This window comes from Antennarius striatus, chromosome 9 (genome assembly GCF_040054535.1).
Source record: "Antennarius striatus isolate MH-2024 chromosome 9, ASM4005453v1, whole genome shotgun sequence".
Lineage (NCBI taxonomy): Eukaryota > Metazoa > Chordata > Actinopteri > Lophiiformes > Antennariidae > Antennarius > Antennarius striatus.
Window position 1 is genome coordinate 9,482,690 of NC_090784.1, and position 17,891 is coordinate 9,500,580.

A 17,891-nucleotide genomic window follows, 5' to 3' on the forward strand; every position below is an offset into this window, starting at 1 on the left:
GAAAATCAGTGATGACTTATATAAGATATAAGATCTCTCTCTGTCTCTGTCTCTCTATGGTTGGTTACAAAGTCTAATGTTACATTTAATCAAGAGGGAAGTTGAGACCTCTCTTTCAATCTACTGCAGTCATCATCATGACATCCTTGTTACAATATCAAAAATAATGCAACCTATCCAAACAAGATATGGAGCATGGTCCATCAAGTAACCCCAACCCTAACTTCCTGGTAATATCATGGCTCCATAATATAAATGGAGAAAATAAAAGAATTTCATGCATCAGATTACAATGGGAAAGGTGTTTTTTTGGGTGTTGATTGGGAGTTTTGCGGTCATGTCTTTAGAAGTTCTGAATGTTAAAAGGCACAAATACGTATCACAGTAATACATGTACTGTACAAAGTTTTGTAAATGTAGTATGTAATATCATATAGTCTGCAAAACATGTAGGAGACAAAAAATTATTACAGACAAATTGACATACCCACGACAATATCCCTGAGACATACATCAAAATAACTTGGCAAATTTAACAGGGATAAATGAGGATAGCAAAAAAGTCTCCTTCTGTCAACACTGTAAAATCCAAACAATTGTCATATAACATAATTGTCATACATAAAATGACAATTACAACGTATCTTAATGGTATGTAACCAATACTTTAATCTAGATTAAAAATCTTTCTGCTTACCCAAGAAATTTCTCTGTACAGAAATCAATTATTTTGCCTGGTTTATCAATATTTAATATTCATTCTAGTATGACGTTACACATGCAGGCAAAGTTCAAATATATACAGTACTGTATATTTGCATTGATTAATCTACTATGACCAGCGGGGTAAACAGCGACACCTGCTGTTAGGATGATGTAAGGAGAATATCATTAGTTATGATGAAATTCAGAGCTCTGAAACTTCTATTTAACATCTTTGTAATTTGAATCCAGAGATCCAGAAAGAATGTGTGGCATGCAATTCTCTGGAAGGCTGTTGGTGACATTGATATTTAAATACAAATAAAATCATCTTGAAATAAATGGGCCACTGGCCTTATCATTTTTATAATCCATACATACATATAATACATCCATTTTCTGAACTGCTTCATCTGCTGTTGTGGGTCATGGGAAGCTGGAGCCTATCCCAGCTGGCTGAGGGCATGAGACACTCCAGATGCTGAGCCAGTGTACCGCGGAGCCACACAGAGATGCAGACCAACACACACGCAGACAGTCACACCTACAGTCAATTTGGGATTGGCCAATTAACCTGAAGCGCATGTTTTAGGATGTGGGAGGAAGCCAGAGAACCCGGAGAGAACCAACACAGACACGGGGAGACTCTGCACAGAGCGGAACTCGAACTCGGAGCCGCCTTGCTGTGCAGTGACAGCGCTACCCACTGCACCACCATGCGCTCACCATTTTTATAATCCTATTTCATGTAAATAATTATGACCAAAGTATTAAAATAACCAACAAAACAAGCCTTGGTCAGCAGGACACAGACTGGAGCAATGATACAGAGATCTTAAATCTAAACAACCTCTTATTTAAAGTAAAGCGTCACAGAAAAGGATCACTTCTCAACTCTCCAGGCAAAGCTCCCCCTAAAAGTCAAAGTGTCCTTGACAACAAACAAAACCTCAAATAGACAAAGCATTGTAAAAAACACAAACACAATTTCCATTAAGCACACACCTTAGTTGTGTTTTGAGTTCAGTGAAGCGTGGCCTCTTGCTTGGATCATATGACCAACACTTTGTCATTAAGCTGTAGAGAGTAGGAGGACACTGGGGGGGCATAGCGAGTCGCTCGCCGTTCTCAATCCTGCCAATGACATCGTTGTTTTTCACACCTTGGAATGGTTTGATGCCAAACATCAGGATCTCCCACATACAGACGCCTATGTAAAGAGAGAGAAACTCGGTCACTACCAGACAGACACATACAGGCTTTTAAACACTGCACAGGGGAAACGCAGACCTGAAATGAAGAAATAAAGTAACAGCCTTAAACTTACCAAACATCCAGACATCACTGGCTGTCGTAAATCGTCTGAAGTTGATGGATTCTGGAGCCATCCATTTTATGGGAAGTTTACCTTTAGATGCTGAAAAAAGGGACCCACTGTGTTACATTCACAGTATTAATATACTGATGTGTTACCACAGATTAAAGAAAGTTCAAACGAGAGAGCAAAGTGGGCATTTATGGAACCATACATTTACTGAGGTCGATATTCACCTTTGTAATAAGAGCTGTCTTCCATGTATCGTGATAAACCAAAGTCTCCAAGCTTCACACAATCCACTGTAGACACCAACACATTCCGTGCCGCAATGTCCCTAAAGGGAGAACACAGGAAGTCCTAGCGTGCTTTTTCACTTATTGCATTTAGTCCAGATGTTCAGCATTTTCAGGGAGAGGAATCATAAAACTGCACGTTTTAATTTTTGTGCCATAATGAGACAGGATAAGAGAGGGGAAAAAAAACAATGGCACCAGCAATGTAAATATCAGCAAAACATAATAATACTTAAAAAATTGTGGCAGCTTTTTCATTTAATGCTTAGTGCTTTAGTGTCAGTTGCTTAAACATTCTTATAATTTAGTAATGTGAAACCAAGCCTGAACCTTGGTTCAGAGATTGGCCCATTGAAACTGATCTAATGTAATCTAATTTTACACTAATCTTACTAACGCCTTCAAACTTGCTAACTGAGGTAACAGGGATTTACATCTTTAATACAGCTTCATAAAAATAGCCTAGTAATATGTTAGCATCCCTCAAGTTGGTAAAAAAAATTTTGTTCTATATCAAATATATCTTTCAGCAGTACATTTCATATTTCAGCAGTACATTAAATTTCACCGAAACACTAGCAAATAGTTTTCATAATAATGTGTTAATACTGATATTTAGGGAGACAATTGTTCATACCTGTGTACAAAACGCTTGCTCTCCAGATATGCCAGTGCCATGCTGAGCTGGTATGAGTATAAGATGAGGCTGGCCAAGTCCAGACTGTACTTCCTCACCTGGAGAAATGACCGTAACTATGCAGAACAACACCAGAAACAACAAATTAGTATGAGGCACAAGGACCTTACAAAACATGTCATGTGATAGACGTGATATTAATAAATGTGGGATAGGAGAGGACAGAAAAAAAAAGGAAGTATAAGAGAAGATCAGCAGAGGAAACAACAATAAAAAGAAAAACAGAGTGACAACTTCACACATATTAACCATGACAATAACTACTGCTAGTTTAATGTTTTACAAGATATCATTCAACAACAGACTGAAACTATGTGAGGAGAAATCAGCAGGGACATTACCCTGCTTTATGACAAAACAATGTGTGAACCATAAAGGTACACTGAACTCTATTCATATAAAATTAAAAATTCACACGATAAATATGAACTCTATCTTCAGTAAATTTGGGAAGTCTCAGATTCGTTTTCAAAAATTTTAAATAAGATTTTTAAAAACATGTACACATCCATGTATCCATAGCAACAATACTGTTATCCCAAAACGAGTTCGTCTCCCACCTCTCCGAGTGTGCAGAGCTCCATGATGATCCAGACAGGATTTTCTGTAATGACTCCCATTAGCTTCACTATGTGAGGGTGGTCAAACTGACGCATGGTCACTGCGGGAAGAGAAGACAGGGACAAGGGATCACCATTTTTCTTTGCTGATAAAACAATGTTCAACTTCTTGAGTGTAAAATATTGATTCATTCATTAATTCATTTCTTTTTTCAAGCCGCTTCTTCAGCTTTTGCTGGAGCCTATCTCAGTGGATTTACGGGTGAGAGGCGGTGGAACATTCTGGACGTGCCCCCAGTGCATCATAGAACCACACGAAAGACAAACAACAACTCACACACACTCACACCTACGTGCAATTTGGATGCGACCAATTCATCTGAAGTGCATGTTTTGGAGGTGGGAGAAAACCAGAGAACCCAGAGAGAACCCAAGCAGACAGAGGGAAAACATGACAACTCTGCGTCAGGGTAGCACAGTGAACAGCTCTGTCACCTCACAGCAAGAAGGTTCCGGGTTCAAGTCTTTTCTGTGCAAAGTTTGTATGTTCTCCCTGTGTCTGCGTGGGTTCTCTCTGAGTATGAAATATGTTAGCTGGTAATACTGGAAACACACAAACACATGACTTACATGCTTCTTGGAGAAACTTTTCCCGGACACTGTCTGAAGTTGAGTTCTTACATGTCTTCACTGCCACAGGCAAGGCTGGGTTCTCCTGCAGAAAACAGACCAAGCACACAAGTGTACCTCCAACGTATTCAGCAAATCATCCACATCTAATGAACATGCTATGGCTTTGTCCCAACATTTGCATTTGTCTACTCCTTACAGGTCATAGGTCAGAGTGAGCTGTATCAATGTGTGCATTCTGATATGGAGCGGGTAAAAGTCAGTTGGAGATACCCCAACCTGTGTGCAGATGAACCAACATACCGGGCTGATGTAGACTCCTTGGTGGACGTCTCCAAACTGGCCCTCACCTATACAGCGCCCCAACTCAATACAATCCCGCTGAATCTCATAGTCTCGTGCTGAAACATACATTAAAGCACAGATAGATACAAAGAAAATCAGGTGAAAGCAGAGGCAACCTTTATATTATAAAACACCCGTAAGTGGCCCTTTAAAGATCCCTTTTTCACATAATGCACTTGCAAAGCTTGTCAGAGTGCAAAGCAGTATGCAGGCTTTGGGCAAATCTGTCTTTTAGAGGGAAGGAAAAACTGATTCTGTAGATTCCCGACTTTTAAAACAAATCATAAAGAGAATAAAATAATAAACATGTCGGTTAGTGGTTACAGGAGATGTGGTAATGGGAACATTTCAGAGCTGAACACACAATTCCAAATGTTTTCTTTCATTTTTTGCACATTATGTGATTCTTGCTAGTTATCTCATACAGTCTTACAAAGTACTAAATATCCTTGAATTTCAACATAAAACCAATTCAAGTGTTTTTCTACTCTGACAAGCTTGGCTATTATTGCAGTTGGTATAGCGCATTACCAAAAACATGCAGCGACAGCATCAGTGAACCACAGCCAGACATGCTATGTAATGCAGACAAACCACAGCCAGTATCTAATAGATGATCATTTTAAATCAATGCCATGTGGATGAAGGCAGGTGAGCTCATTCTGATTAAGGACCAGTTTTACATTTGCATTGTCGTGACAAAACTAACTCACAGAGCACTATCAAACAGGGATTTGGATTGTGCTCATTCCCTTTTCATCTATGAAAAGCTGGCTGTTGAGTGGCTGGTAGTTCACTTTACTTGGCAGGAATGTCACTGTTAACCTGAATCTACCCAGGTGACTGACATGTAGATGGATGTGCTTTTTTAAAATATCTGTATGGGTTTACGGGACTGGACAAATACACTGACCTCTCACGTAAACTGTGCCCATTATAAATGCACACATGCTAAGTTTAGACAGAACTATTCAGTGCAATGAAATACCCTCAGTGGGAATGGTACCAGATCATGTAAAACTGACCATAATTACTATAGTGCTCTGTGTTTTCAGTGTTGCTGTATTTAAAAGCTTCTCTGCACTTCCTCCACAGGCCAGAGTAAGAATTCGGTACAGGCTGATTCATCATGCCTAGTTAAATAATATACCTAATATCTTCTTGAGGTTTTGTCAGTGATCAGACTACTGTAAGCCTGGAACATTTTTCACACATTTAAAATACACAGTAAGGATATTGTATGACAACCTGGACTGAGTTTTGAAGCTATCATTAGCCTAAAACTGACAGCACATCACAGGTCAACAGAGGGGGAATAAATCAATGGGTTACAAATATAAAATAAATCCAGGATTTTATTTTATACTTGCAAGCAAACACAAAGTAAGGACCACAGCAACTAAATCAAAGAGCCATCACAATACAACCAACCAGACTCATGACAAGTTCCAATCATTACCTTGATCTAGTCCATAGTATTCTTGGAAAACGGGTTAGTGATAGGAGACAAAAATAACTAGCTGTAAGTACAGATGTGGTTTACTGTGATCTTTATACTGTAGAGATAACGTTAACTTTGGAGCTAGAAGTACCAAATATCAATGACAACCAAAGATGTCCTCATGCTACATAATCTGTTCTGGTACATGTAAAAAATTTTTGGTCTAATGACATTTAAATTTGATCGTAAAAGAAAACACACCGTAAGGACAAAGTGTACTGTGATTTTCACACATAACCATCTCTATGGTTTACAGATAATTACAGAAAATATTATGTGAGCGACAGCTGTTTGGACAAAAATGTCTTGTTGTTGTGAGAGGTCAGAGGAGGATGGGCAGACCGGGTCCAGACAGTAAAAAGACAAAAGTATCTCAAATAACCACTTGTTAGAACCAAGGAATGAAGATTATCATATCTGAATGCGAACCGCATCAAATCTTGAAGAAGATGGGCTACAGCAGCAGAAGACCACTGTACTCACTGGAGTACAGTGAAAAGATTCACTGTACTGCAGTGGCCTCCACAGTCACCAGATGTCAGTCCCAATAGAGCACCTTTGGGATGTGCTAGACTGGGACATACACATAATAGAAATGCAGCTGACAAATCTGTAGCAACAGTGTGATGCTACCATGTCAATACGGACCAAAATCGTTTCCAACACCTGGTTGAAAGAATGCCATGAAAAATTAAGGTGGTACTGAAGGCAAAAGGGATCCAACCTTTTACTAGCAAGGTGTACCTCACAGTGGCTGGTGGGTGTAATATATACAATACTGACTAATTCAGCGTTTGTCATTATTTTGCCAACCCTCCAACCAATGAAACCTAAAAGAGATTAATTCAAAGCTGTAATGATTTTAATCTGGACTGATAAATCATTATGAGCGCTGTCAACTCTGCCTCTCACTTCACACCATATGCTAACTTCCATAAAAACATGGAACACAGTCTCATTCAGGCTTCTAAGCGTACAAATATACAATTTATGACAAAAGGGAGAAAAGAAATAATATCTTAACAATAACTACTTACTTGAAGGCATGGTATAAGTGTCCTCCTCATCTATGATCTCAGCATAGTCATCTGTTTCTGCAGAGCCAGAGAAAAATGGGATGGAAAAAAAAAAAAAAGAGTTCATGACCATTCTCGTCTCGTTCAGTGATAAACCCAAGCCCAGCCTTTGATCTCAAGGGGTTATAATCAAGACTATATACACATTCTGAGAAAACACAAGCAATAAGACAATTTAACAATAAATGTATGCAATTCAAGAACATGAAAATATATTAACAGATAAAACGAGTGAAAATGTCAACAGAAAAACACACCATCATTAGACAGAGGTACCTTTCCAAAAGACCGTCACCATATCCGATTCCAAACACATGCAAAGCAAGTTAGAATTTCAAGTACTATATAAAAGCTGCACACTAGGAGTACAAGGCAGAACGAGTACAATGGGTAGGAAGAGGAGACAGACAGAGGAGAGGAAAAAGCAGGGATGGAAAGGGAAGGATGGAAAGGTTTGTTCTTTCCACAGAAAAACAGACTGAGTCATGGATAAAGCTGATAGAGCAAGAGAGAAAGAGAGACAGGGGGAGAGAGAGAGAAAGAGAACAAAACTTTTCATGTACAAATTATCATTAAAAATAAACAGTGCAGGATTTGTAGTGGATCACTAATTTAAAATGGTTAATTAAAGGAATGTTGTTTACCATCGCCACTAGTGTGACCTGCTGCAGCCACACACAACATGAAGCACACAGAGTGGGAAAGAAAGAGAAGGAACAATTAGTTGTACTGTTATATAAATAAATAAGGGCATAGGAATTATACACAAGTCATTCTTTTAATTTCTTTTAGTAAGTGAATTTGTCAGAGGATAGTTCTGGCAGAGTGACAGGAAGCTCTCCATGCGGACATCTGGCAAGACAAGGGCTCTTCAGTACAAACAGATGAGACTTTATGGGGTGACGGGTTAGCACACATTTCTGTGAACCATTTAGAAGCTCTTAGCAGCCACTGTCATTCATGACATTTAGAGCAGCAGACAGAGAGGCATGTTAGCAGAACGGAAACACACCAACAGGAAAGGAGGAAAAAACACAGGGATGTACCGGAGACACAAACTGCTCTGCTTCGCACTCCATCCATTCGTTTTTCCATCCGCCTCTCATGATTTGACACCCTGGACAAAAAGACGACAACGTAAAATAAACCAGTGAATTCTGAGTGAGTCAGTCATGGAGAGAGGAAGGTAACCAGTGGAGTGGAGGAATTCTTTTACATCTGAACAAGACAATCTTTTAAATACACATAAGTTTACATCTATATATGTTTTATTACTTTATTACTAAGCTATTATATTCATATGGGCAATTTAATGAGTTAATTTATAGTACTAAAAAATCAAGACATTTCTAGATTTAGGTCATTTAAAATTAAACAAGATTTAAGCAGTTGTAAGACATCAGCTTCAAAACAAATTCTATAGAGAAAACATAAATCATAATTTTGAAATTGAGTATTTAATTTGCTTAAGACTACAAACTGTTTGCATTCTTTAAATGCTTCACTATACTTCTTTAGCATATCCGAGGAAAGTGGCACCTAGTTTCTACTGTAAAAACAACTAATATGAGATAAAAAAAGAGCATCTAGACTTACTTTGGGATGGAAGGTAGAGCCCTGTCCCCCTCTACAGAGAGAAAAAGATGCACTTATATAAAGGCTGTGTGACTGTAACCACTTCTTTGTAGAAAGTTATTTCTAGGATAGACTAAGAAAACACATACTGGTGATTCAGAGTGACAATGTATAAAGCCTCATCAGGCACAATGACATTATTACAGTGTAAGAAAGATGGCTGACAGTCATATGCAGACAATGGATAAGAATCGTTTTGTGAATTCATACCTTTGTGGACTCTGACAATGAAAGAGTGGGTTGTAGAGGAGACAAGCCGACAGTACCCGTCAATCAAGTCAGCCATGTTTTCTGCTGTTGTCAACGACGTCGTGGTGACTGTGAGGGGCTAAACGCATGCACGTATGGGCATGCATGCGCACACAGACACACACACACACACACACAAGCAAGAGTGAGACAGAGAGCTGCTTCAAAATGACACAATGAGAGCTTTATTGGGGATAACATTTTGTACCACCACACATACATTCAACCACACACACACACATATACAGACACACACACACCTACTCTAACATACATATGTCTCTCTTCTGGTAAGGACTGCTGTCAACAATCCATGCAGTGCAGTGGTGACACCCACTTTCATTCCTCCATGACCATTTTTCCTATTTCCAGACAGAATTTCCTGTTTTTTTCTGAAGACCATGTGCTATTACAACTTGAAACAAGACATTAAGCAAGCAGAAGCTAGTTCATTCAGCCTCATTCATTCATTTTTGGATGTGTTAAAATTTGTATTTCTTACTTAGTACTTCAACAGCAAAACAAAGTCATTTGTTCATCACATAATTTGAAATGGTTGTTTGGATGAATAATGAATTGAAATCTTACAATTAGTCAAACCCACATGTAACAGTGATTCATCAGTTACTGTACATATTGTTTGAACACTAATTAATTTATCACTAAGATCCAGCCTGAAATAGAGAGTTAAATAGTACAGGAGGGGTGTATGTGTGTGTGTGTTTGCGTTTTCACCTCTGGAGCTCCTGCTACATTTAGCTGCAGCATGCCTTTCCTGTCCTTGTCTTCCAAAGGAGAGTACTGGATGGACTGAACCTGGTTGAAGTTGGCTAAGTGTGTTGGCTGCAGAATCAAAAACAGGTAGACACAAATATTAAATTTCACACACAGCTCAACAGCACATGTTCAAATCAGTTCAGCATAAATTATCTTTTTCGATAACTAACATCATTAGTCATTTCACCATTTAGTCATTCATTTCTACAATCATTTAAAACACTGCTGACAGTAATCCGTCTGTTATCCTATGCTCTGAAAAAACTAAGTCTTTGAGAAATTTTAGAAAGTTTATCATAAAGAACAAGCTCTGATTCCTTTTGTTGAAAACGGTAGCTTATTTTGAGGCGTAGCTTGTTCTCATTAAGTGTGAAGTTAATAACGCAATGTAAGCAATACAGGTTTTTTAAGTTGTACGTATGTATTACTCACCGTTGAGCCCTTATCTGTGAGGTAGCTGATTCCTTCCTCTGGTCCGATAGCTAACTCTACTGATATAACCCAACTAGACTAGACAGATAGAGAGTTCAGACATTATATTTCAATATAAATATAAAGTACAGAATTTCAATTTGATTTGTTTCCACTATTTTAGAGAATACTACAACAATTTCCATATGGGAAATGTAAAAATCAAATAGTATCTTTATAAATCACATGTCGTCTTACCCCCAATGCACATTTAAAGCACTCTTTGTCAAAGCGGTAGATGGGAGAGAGGATCTCGACGAACTTGTGGATGCTCTGTTCATCGTTGAGGTTAGCAAACAGCTTAAAAGTTTGCTGAATCTGTTTACGAAGAGTCTTTGCCTGACAGGGATTAGAGGTGGAGAGAAAAATACTTACAACGGTTATTTCTTTCTGAGTAAGTCTGGTTCAGAGCCAAGAAACACAAAGACCACTGACAAGACATACTGCGAGTGACAACAGGAGGTTTAACATAATTTCATTCAATCAGATTATTTGAAATTCAGACAGTTTTTAAATTGATCTCCCCCTAATTCAGGTCAATCAGTCAAGCAGTCAACAGCTCATCTGGCAGACTAAATAAAATCAAATGAATTTCTGTCACTGCCATTTCTGTTATCTGAACTTCAACGGGAGTTAACTGTTTCTGCATCAACAGTGGTTCAGGGTTTACCTTGAGGGAGTCCAATAGGCTTTTGGGGAAGAACCTTCTCAAACCAACATCTTTCCTGAGAATAACACACCACACATTTATATTTGAATAGTTAAAAAAAAGTAATCTATTTCATGTGTAAACAAAATTGATCTTACTCTAAAAGTTCATAATTGGATTTCTTGTCAAGGGCATTTCCTGGCATCTCTCTGAAGAACCTCCTGTAATCACAGAAACAGCAAGTTAACACAGCATTAAATGGTAATCCAGAGACATTCCGGAAAACTTTGCTTCTCACCTAATTTCCAAACAGCCCAATTTCAAAGCAACATCTTGATCCACCTGATCAGCTATATGTTGCATGTAGTCACTCTTGACCTGTACAAAAAACACAGAACATTATAACATATTTGTAACAGCAATGGTGCATTTTAAAAGAAAAGCAACATACATTTTTGTCGTCCTCTACATATTCACATCTCTTTCATCAAGTATGACAGAACATACTTGATATACCTGATTTATGAAATACTTTTAGACACAAAACATTTTTCTAGCTAGTATTTCTCACGACTGGGATACCTTCCTGTCTCACCTGATGGTAGAGGTAGTTGAGAGAAGGTTTGTCTTCAGAAAAATGGCTGAGGTAACCTTTAGGAAGGTATCGTATCCGCAACTCATACCTGAGGATGAGAGTGACAATTTGTTTAAATAAGGGTCTGTGTCAACATAATAATAATTTAACACATTTTTGTTTGGTAGTGTCTCTTTATTTTTGTTTTGCCAGAATGTTTCTAGTTCCCAATGATAAACGTGAATACGCAACAACATGCAGCCGTCCACAGAAGAGCTGCAGCAAATGTATTTCTTCTGGGACTGTGGAGTTAAATATTTCAACGTTTTACAAGTTGTCTCTGATTTAATCTGGATCAGAAAAATATGTATTAACAACTCACAATTATATATCTCTAAGCTGGGGATGAACATAATTTATATATGATAATTTGAATACATAAAATATTGGAACTGGGAATAGAGGGAGTCTCTGTAAATGCATTTTCTACACCCTTTATTACATTCTGGCAACAGACCTAAATAATCCACCATTGTTTGTAGTGATAAATGACTTCATTAGTGAAATACAAACTACAGCAGAGAATAGGTCGGGTGTTAGTTAACAAAGGAATTCAAGAAGAAAACACTCATTCTACCATGAATGAACAAATAAAAGCAAGAACAAAGAAAATAAAAGTGTTTATTTGAGAGAAAAGAAAGAGCAGCATTAGAAAGAAAACTGATCTGAGGGATAAGGAACGAATGAAGACAATGAGAGTGAAATAGAGAGACTGTGCATACAAGACAGAGTGAGAGAAAGCAGCCAAGGGAGGAGAGTTAAGAGCAAGATGGAGTTGGTCCATCCCCTGGGTTCCTTCTACTTTTTCTGTTCTAACAATAGGAGCAAAGGCTCCTGTGGGCTTGAAGCTCTTATACACTCTGACAAGAGCTGAAACAACTGTCAGAGCTGCGCTAGCTGCATATTAGCAATGTGAACATCTCATCCATTTTTTAAAAAATTCAGTTTTCTTGACTTTTAATGGATTACATCAACTGCAGGAAAATCAAATCAAATCATATAAAGATGGAGTTGGAGATTGTCACAGTTTGAATGTAGGCTGCTTTTAAATAACACTCTTTCATCAGACAAAATAGTTCATCACTCATAATTAAAACTATGCAGCCCTCTGAAAAGGTACCAGCAACAAGTAACTTCACTGTTCACAAAATAATGGCCAACATCAACAGCTGACTCTGGCTATTGTTGCTGAATGGGCTTAATAAACTTAGAGTTATTTGAAGTTGTTTTTTTCCCTTCTTCTCTTCAAGGATTAAATTATAAGGATGACAAGCTTTGTGACAAGCCCCCATAATTTTGGAAAAGCGATGACCCTGTGGATCCATATCCTTTTTTGATATTATGTACTTTAAACAATTTTGTAGTGATTTTACTTTTTCAATATTTTTGGCAGACAGATGTAAAGTTGAGTAAAATAACGTAACCATCATTTTTTTTCATGTTTTTTTTTTTCTTGAAAACCAACGTATAATCGAGAACAACTTAACTTGAAACCAAATAAATCTGAGGTATAACTGTACTACTAGCAGAGCAGTCTGATTACTAGTACACATGCTTCAAGTCTTTCGTATATAGTTCATTGACCAAGCAAAACAGTTTATAGATTATGGAGCTCCAGCTTTTAAGGGAGGCTTAATGAAATAGTGTTGGTTGGCAAGTTCAGAGCTTGTTAGTCATGTAATTTACAAACTGCCTACTGTACTGTATTGTTCAATAGGGCACTTTTAATGATGAAATGCTTGTTACGATGATAAGCGTCCTTAATGAATCAAGTAGAAGTTACTGGCCTATTGCTGTCAGCAAAATATTGAGAAGCCAAAATGTATCAACCTGCAGAATCTTTATCATTTGATGGAAGTGTCATCTGCCCCCTCTGATGGACACTGATCTGAGTGCAGTGACTATGCAGACATAATCGTTACTCTACAGTTCCTCTTATGGATAAAGCAAAATCAGGAAAGAGGTGGTGATTGTGGGAATGCATTTATTTGTTTGGTATTCTACCTCCATTCCTCTTGGGGGTGCTGTTTCTCATATTTCTCCCTGACGTGAGACACACCCAAATCAGGGTGTAACCAATGGAGCGCATCAGAGTGCAGATGGGTCAGGCGGAGGCCCAGTGAGGACACACAGCGCAGTTTGTGGATCTCTGCTATCTTCTGGATGACACCCTGTTAAAACAAGTGAAAAGATCAGAAAACTGGAAAAAATTTAAATGGAGCACAAGCATTTAAGAAATGTTTGTGACCTACCCTGACATCTGTTGCATCTCCGTGCCTGATATTACTCGCCCAGGTGCATGGTTCACTGTTTGTCTCAAAATAATGGAAAATCTTCAGAACCCTGTCCATGGAACCTTGGGGTCTCTCAAGGCCTCCGGCAGACCCACTGGTACCAACAGCAGGTATCCCAGAACGGGACTTGACCCCACAACCACCTGCAGCAGAGTGATTGTGGTTGGGTTCCAAGAAGGAAGACGATGCCATGCCTGAATGTGATGCTGCACCAGGGGCTAACTGGCCGTCATATTCTGAAAGAGAAGCACAGAAAGAAGAGGGCCTGACTTTGTAGTTAAAGAAATATGAAATCAACTTGTCTTGTAAACTGACCAGAAATATAAGAAATGATCTGATTTTGTGATTAGTTAATTTGGAATTGCAGTTGACTAAAACTCTATTAAAAAAAAAAAAAAAAGGCAACCATGACGTAGAAAAAAAACATTTTAAACTCATTTCTGAAAAAAGTACATCAGACAGTGAAACAAACACTCAAAGGACCTGCATTCCACTACCTATCTGTCGGGCTGCATTAATTTTCAAAAACAAACAAGAACACATGTGGCATAAACAACTGAGCTCACAAAGGAACATCGAGATCACAACTGTAAAAGGGAAGCAGCATATTTATATCCATGTAAAATGTGTTTTACATAACCATAGATTGTGTGGAGATAACGCGCTTTGTGTTTTAAAGTTATTGATCAGTCAGTCACTTACTCACTCTGTGTAGTCAATGTAAACTGGTAAAACACTGACAAAAAGCAGTGTTTGCCTTTTAGGAGACCAAATCGACTTGCAGCTTGACAGATATTTGATGAGTTTAAATAAATGATTTCCTAACTGAGGTCAAACTGGATAACCAAACACTAAAGTCTTGTTTACAAGCAGCTGATGATTCAGTCTCATCTGCAGTGTTCATGGGAAATGGCCAACATGCCCAAACCAGACCTGAGTCCCTGTAAAATCAATGTTAACTGTTTCAAACCAGTTGTATTTTTGGTTGTCTACAGTTCCCAATACTGTATGTTGGTTTCTCAAAACTTGCTTGACTAGCTTGGGGTCTCATGTGTAACGTTTAGGAAACTGGTCTCTAATGGCAGTGGCTTGAAAAGCTACAACTCAAGGTAAGTCAAAAAGCAACAAATTGAACTGCATATTTAACATGTACCCAGATGCCATGGTGGGAGGCAGTAACATTCATATTGCGCTATGTCAGAAAACAGACATTCCCTTTCCTGCGCAAAACACAGACAGTTGCTGCTCCCCATGTCCTGCTGTCACTTCCTGGTTTTCTAAGGTTTGTCGACTCATCAAATGGTGACTGGCCTTAGTTGAATTCTGGCCATCATGTGACAACAAGGGAGACTCAAGTATACCAAATACAGATGAAAAGTCTCATTTGCAGAAAAGGGGAATTGAGGTCTTCCATTATTTTATGGGTGACATATTCAGTCCTTTAAATCAGTCCTTTAAATGTTTAAAGACTGAATACAATGAAAAACTGTGTTTCTGGATAATGCCATTATCGGCCCAGGTTCTTTCATTTCAAATAAGGCTGTAGCAGGCAGAAAATTGACTTATGCTAAAAGCATAACATTACCACATTCAGCAATTTTCTATGGCTGCTTCTCCACATTTTCAAAGAACAATAAATTCCTGTTCTATATTACATATGAGAACATTTTTCTAAGTTCTACACGGTTTTTAAGCCTTTTTCACCTCTGCAGTCAAAGAATTTGAAATGTAAAAATTGTTGTTTGCTTTCTATGAAGCCAAGATTTTGTCTGAAAAGAGTAGTGCAGGTTGACAGTTGATGTTTTGTATATGTGGTGTTATTTAATGTGACCATAAGCTGTAGGTGTGCTGAGAATAGGAAATTTGAAATTGTCCCATCCTTGGTCTCAAGGGTTTAACATAGTAGACTAGTGAAGATCAGATTTTTGCCTTAGAGTATTGCTGTCATTATCCAGTTAAAGTACCCTCACCGTAGATATGATTCTTCTGATTAGTGTTAGTATAATTCCACAATATCTTATGTACTATCTGCCACACTAATACTACCAACTCTATCTAATGGCCTTGAGGGTAACGCTCACATTCAGTGGTACAATTTCAGACATCAAAGTCTCTGGAATGGCAAATACAGACTGGCTCTGGTAATTTACCGGGAATGCTTCACTTTCCAATACTTTCTCATTCAATCTTAGTGTAGGTCGGCATGAATTTGAGAGTGAAGGATGTGCTGACATGGCTTATACAGTATATGTTCTATAATGAGACAAAGCACAGTAGAAGAGACAGACCGAGTGACAGGAACCCCAGTTAAGGAGGAAGTTGGTGTGTTAAATTCAATAAAAACTTCCACAAAGCCAAAAGGTAGACAAGTGTCAACCCCAAAGTGCAAACCAGGCCAACATATTTGAAATTTTTAAATGTGTTCCCATGCCACCTGCCATCACCTGATCTATATCAGGTACCAGAATCACATACATGTATATTTACTTATATGCTGCTTCATTTCACCCATCGTTAATTGGCTCGAGTAGACACAGCACAAGTCGAAAAACGACATACAGTATGTCGAAGTAACTTGTCTCCAGGCTAAACTGAAAATAACAATTCCCAGTTCTGTCCTTAACTTTATTTATGGTTGCATTTTCAATAACAGATGTTAATATGAGCTAACAAACAAATAAATTCTATTTTTTTAAATACAGCTCAGAATAAAAATATAAATTCATGATCCCAATTTGGCAATGTTTACAATATATTTGGGGCAGCAGTGGCTCAGTGGTAAAGCGGGCGGTAGAGCAGGTCGTCCAATGTTCTGAGATCAGCGGTTCGATTCCTGCTCCCGCCCGAATAAAAACACGCGGAGGTGAGCTGACAGTGGGAGATGTCAGCTCATCTTCAGAGCACTTCCGAGGCACCCTTGAGCAAGACGCCGTGCCCCCTCACAAGCTGCTCATTTGGGCGCACCACAGAGGAGCTGCCCGCCATTCTACGTCCCCTGCATGCTTACAGGCCCCCTTGTGTGTGGTTGTGTGAATTACAGGTGCCTGTACACACTAATATGCATGCGTGTGATTGACTAACAAAAACTAGAGTGTGCGTTCTAAATTTCCCTTCGGGGATTATAACAGCGTATAAAAAATTTTTTTTTTAAATATCAAGGATTATTTATTTATAAATGAATGATAAAAGCCTTCAGGAAAAAAAACATATATAAGTATTATAATTTAGCAGTTAAGTGTGTTTTTCCTGAGAAAGTCATCTAAAAACAATGCAAACCAGAAACTTGCAAATGTATTCTTCATTTATCTTCTTAACCGCGTCTTCCACTTTTTTGGGCCACGTGGGTTTATGGAGCCTATCCTAGCTGGCGGGTGAGAGGTGGGAGACACTCTGGGGACAATGCCAGTGCACTGCAGAGCCACACGAAAGGCAACCCCTTACGCATACACCAACAGACAATTTGGAACCGACCAATTCAGCTGAAGTGGAAGTCTTTGGAGGTGGGAGGAAGCCAGAGAACCCGGAGAGAACCCACGCATACAAACTCCACATGGAACAGGACTCAAACCTGGAACCGTCTTGCTGGGATGTGACAGCACTACCCACTGCGCCATCTTAACGCCCCAAATTCATTACTTAACACACAATCTCACGACTAACATTTCAGAAGAAAAAAAAGTGTCTCAATTAAAAGTAAAGTATCTCCATTGGAACTTGGTTTAAGTTAAAATAAGGTTCAATGTATACTGTGTATGTATACGGTGTATGAATACTGTGATGTTAAAATATAAGCACATTAAATTAGAATAAATTTTTGAATTAGTTGATCCATATCCTTGTTTTCAAACATCTACTGATGTCCACTTGCTCAGTCACTAATAAGATTAGATATGAAAACAAACTGACACGCAATGCAACAGTGACATAAAACCACATACACATAACCTTAGGCCTACTCCATGCAGCTTTGTGAAATCCTATTAGAGATGTAGACATGCATACATTCCTTTCCTGCATTCACATCTACTTATGTCATAAATACTATTACATCAAACACAAC

The 17,891-nt window shown here is 38.4% G+C and overlaps 1 protein-coding gene across 2 annotated transcripts in view; it reads right to left on the reverse strand.

The window, feature by feature from the left end:
• Positions 1 to 17,891, reverse strand: part of LOC137601998 (focal adhesion kinase 1-like) — a 55,542-nt gene that overhangs the window by 20,584 nt on the left and 17,067 nt on the right. Inside the window, exons 4-25 of one of the 2 annotated variants that reach the window (XM_068324509.1) lie at positions 13,790 to 14,067; positions 13,542 to 13,708; positions 11,499 to 11,586; positions 11,202 to 11,281; positions 11,062 to 11,124; positions 10,925 to 10,979; positions 10,453 to 10,593; positions 10,216 to 10,293; positions 9,742 to 9,849; positions 8,968 to 9,085; positions 8,719 to 8,749; positions 8,169 to 8,239; positions 7,767 to 7,784; positions 7,084 to 7,140; positions 6,005 to 6,025; positions 4,504 to 4,601; positions 4,201 to 4,285; positions 3,571 to 3,671; positions 2,951 to 3,066; positions 2,254 to 2,354; positions 2,030 to 2,119; positions 1,708 to 1,912 (exon numbers count right to left, since the gene is read on the reverse strand). In XM_068324509.1, the coding sequence (XP_068180610.1) occupies positions 1,708 to 1,912; positions 2,030 to 2,119; positions 2,254 to 2,354; positions 2,951 to 3,066; positions 3,571 to 3,671; positions 4,201 to 4,285; positions 4,504 to 4,601; positions 6,005 to 6,025; positions 7,084 to 7,140; positions 7,767 to 7,784; positions 8,169 to 8,239; positions 8,719 to 8,749; positions 8,968 to 9,085; positions 9,742 to 9,849; positions 10,216 to 10,293; positions 10,453 to 10,593; positions 10,925 to 10,979; positions 11,062 to 11,124; positions 11,202 to 11,281; positions 11,499 to 11,586; positions 13,542 to 13,708; positions 13,790 to 14,067 (2,170 nt within the window). The remainder of the gene's footprint in view (positions 1 to 1,707; positions 1,913 to 2,029; positions 2,120 to 2,253; positions 2,355 to 2,950; positions 3,067 to 3,570; positions 3,672 to 4,200; positions 4,286 to 4,503; positions 4,602 to 6,004; positions 6,026 to 7,083; positions 7,141 to 7,766; positions 7,785 to 8,168; positions 8,240 to 8,718; positions 8,750 to 8,967; positions 9,086 to 9,741; positions 9,850 to 10,215; positions 10,294 to 10,452; positions 10,594 to 10,924; positions 10,980 to 11,061; positions 11,125 to 11,201; positions 11,282 to 11,498; positions 11,587 to 13,541; positions 13,709 to 13,789; positions 14,068 to 17,891) is intronic. The other variant, XM_068324510.1, reaches the window with a different exon arrangement.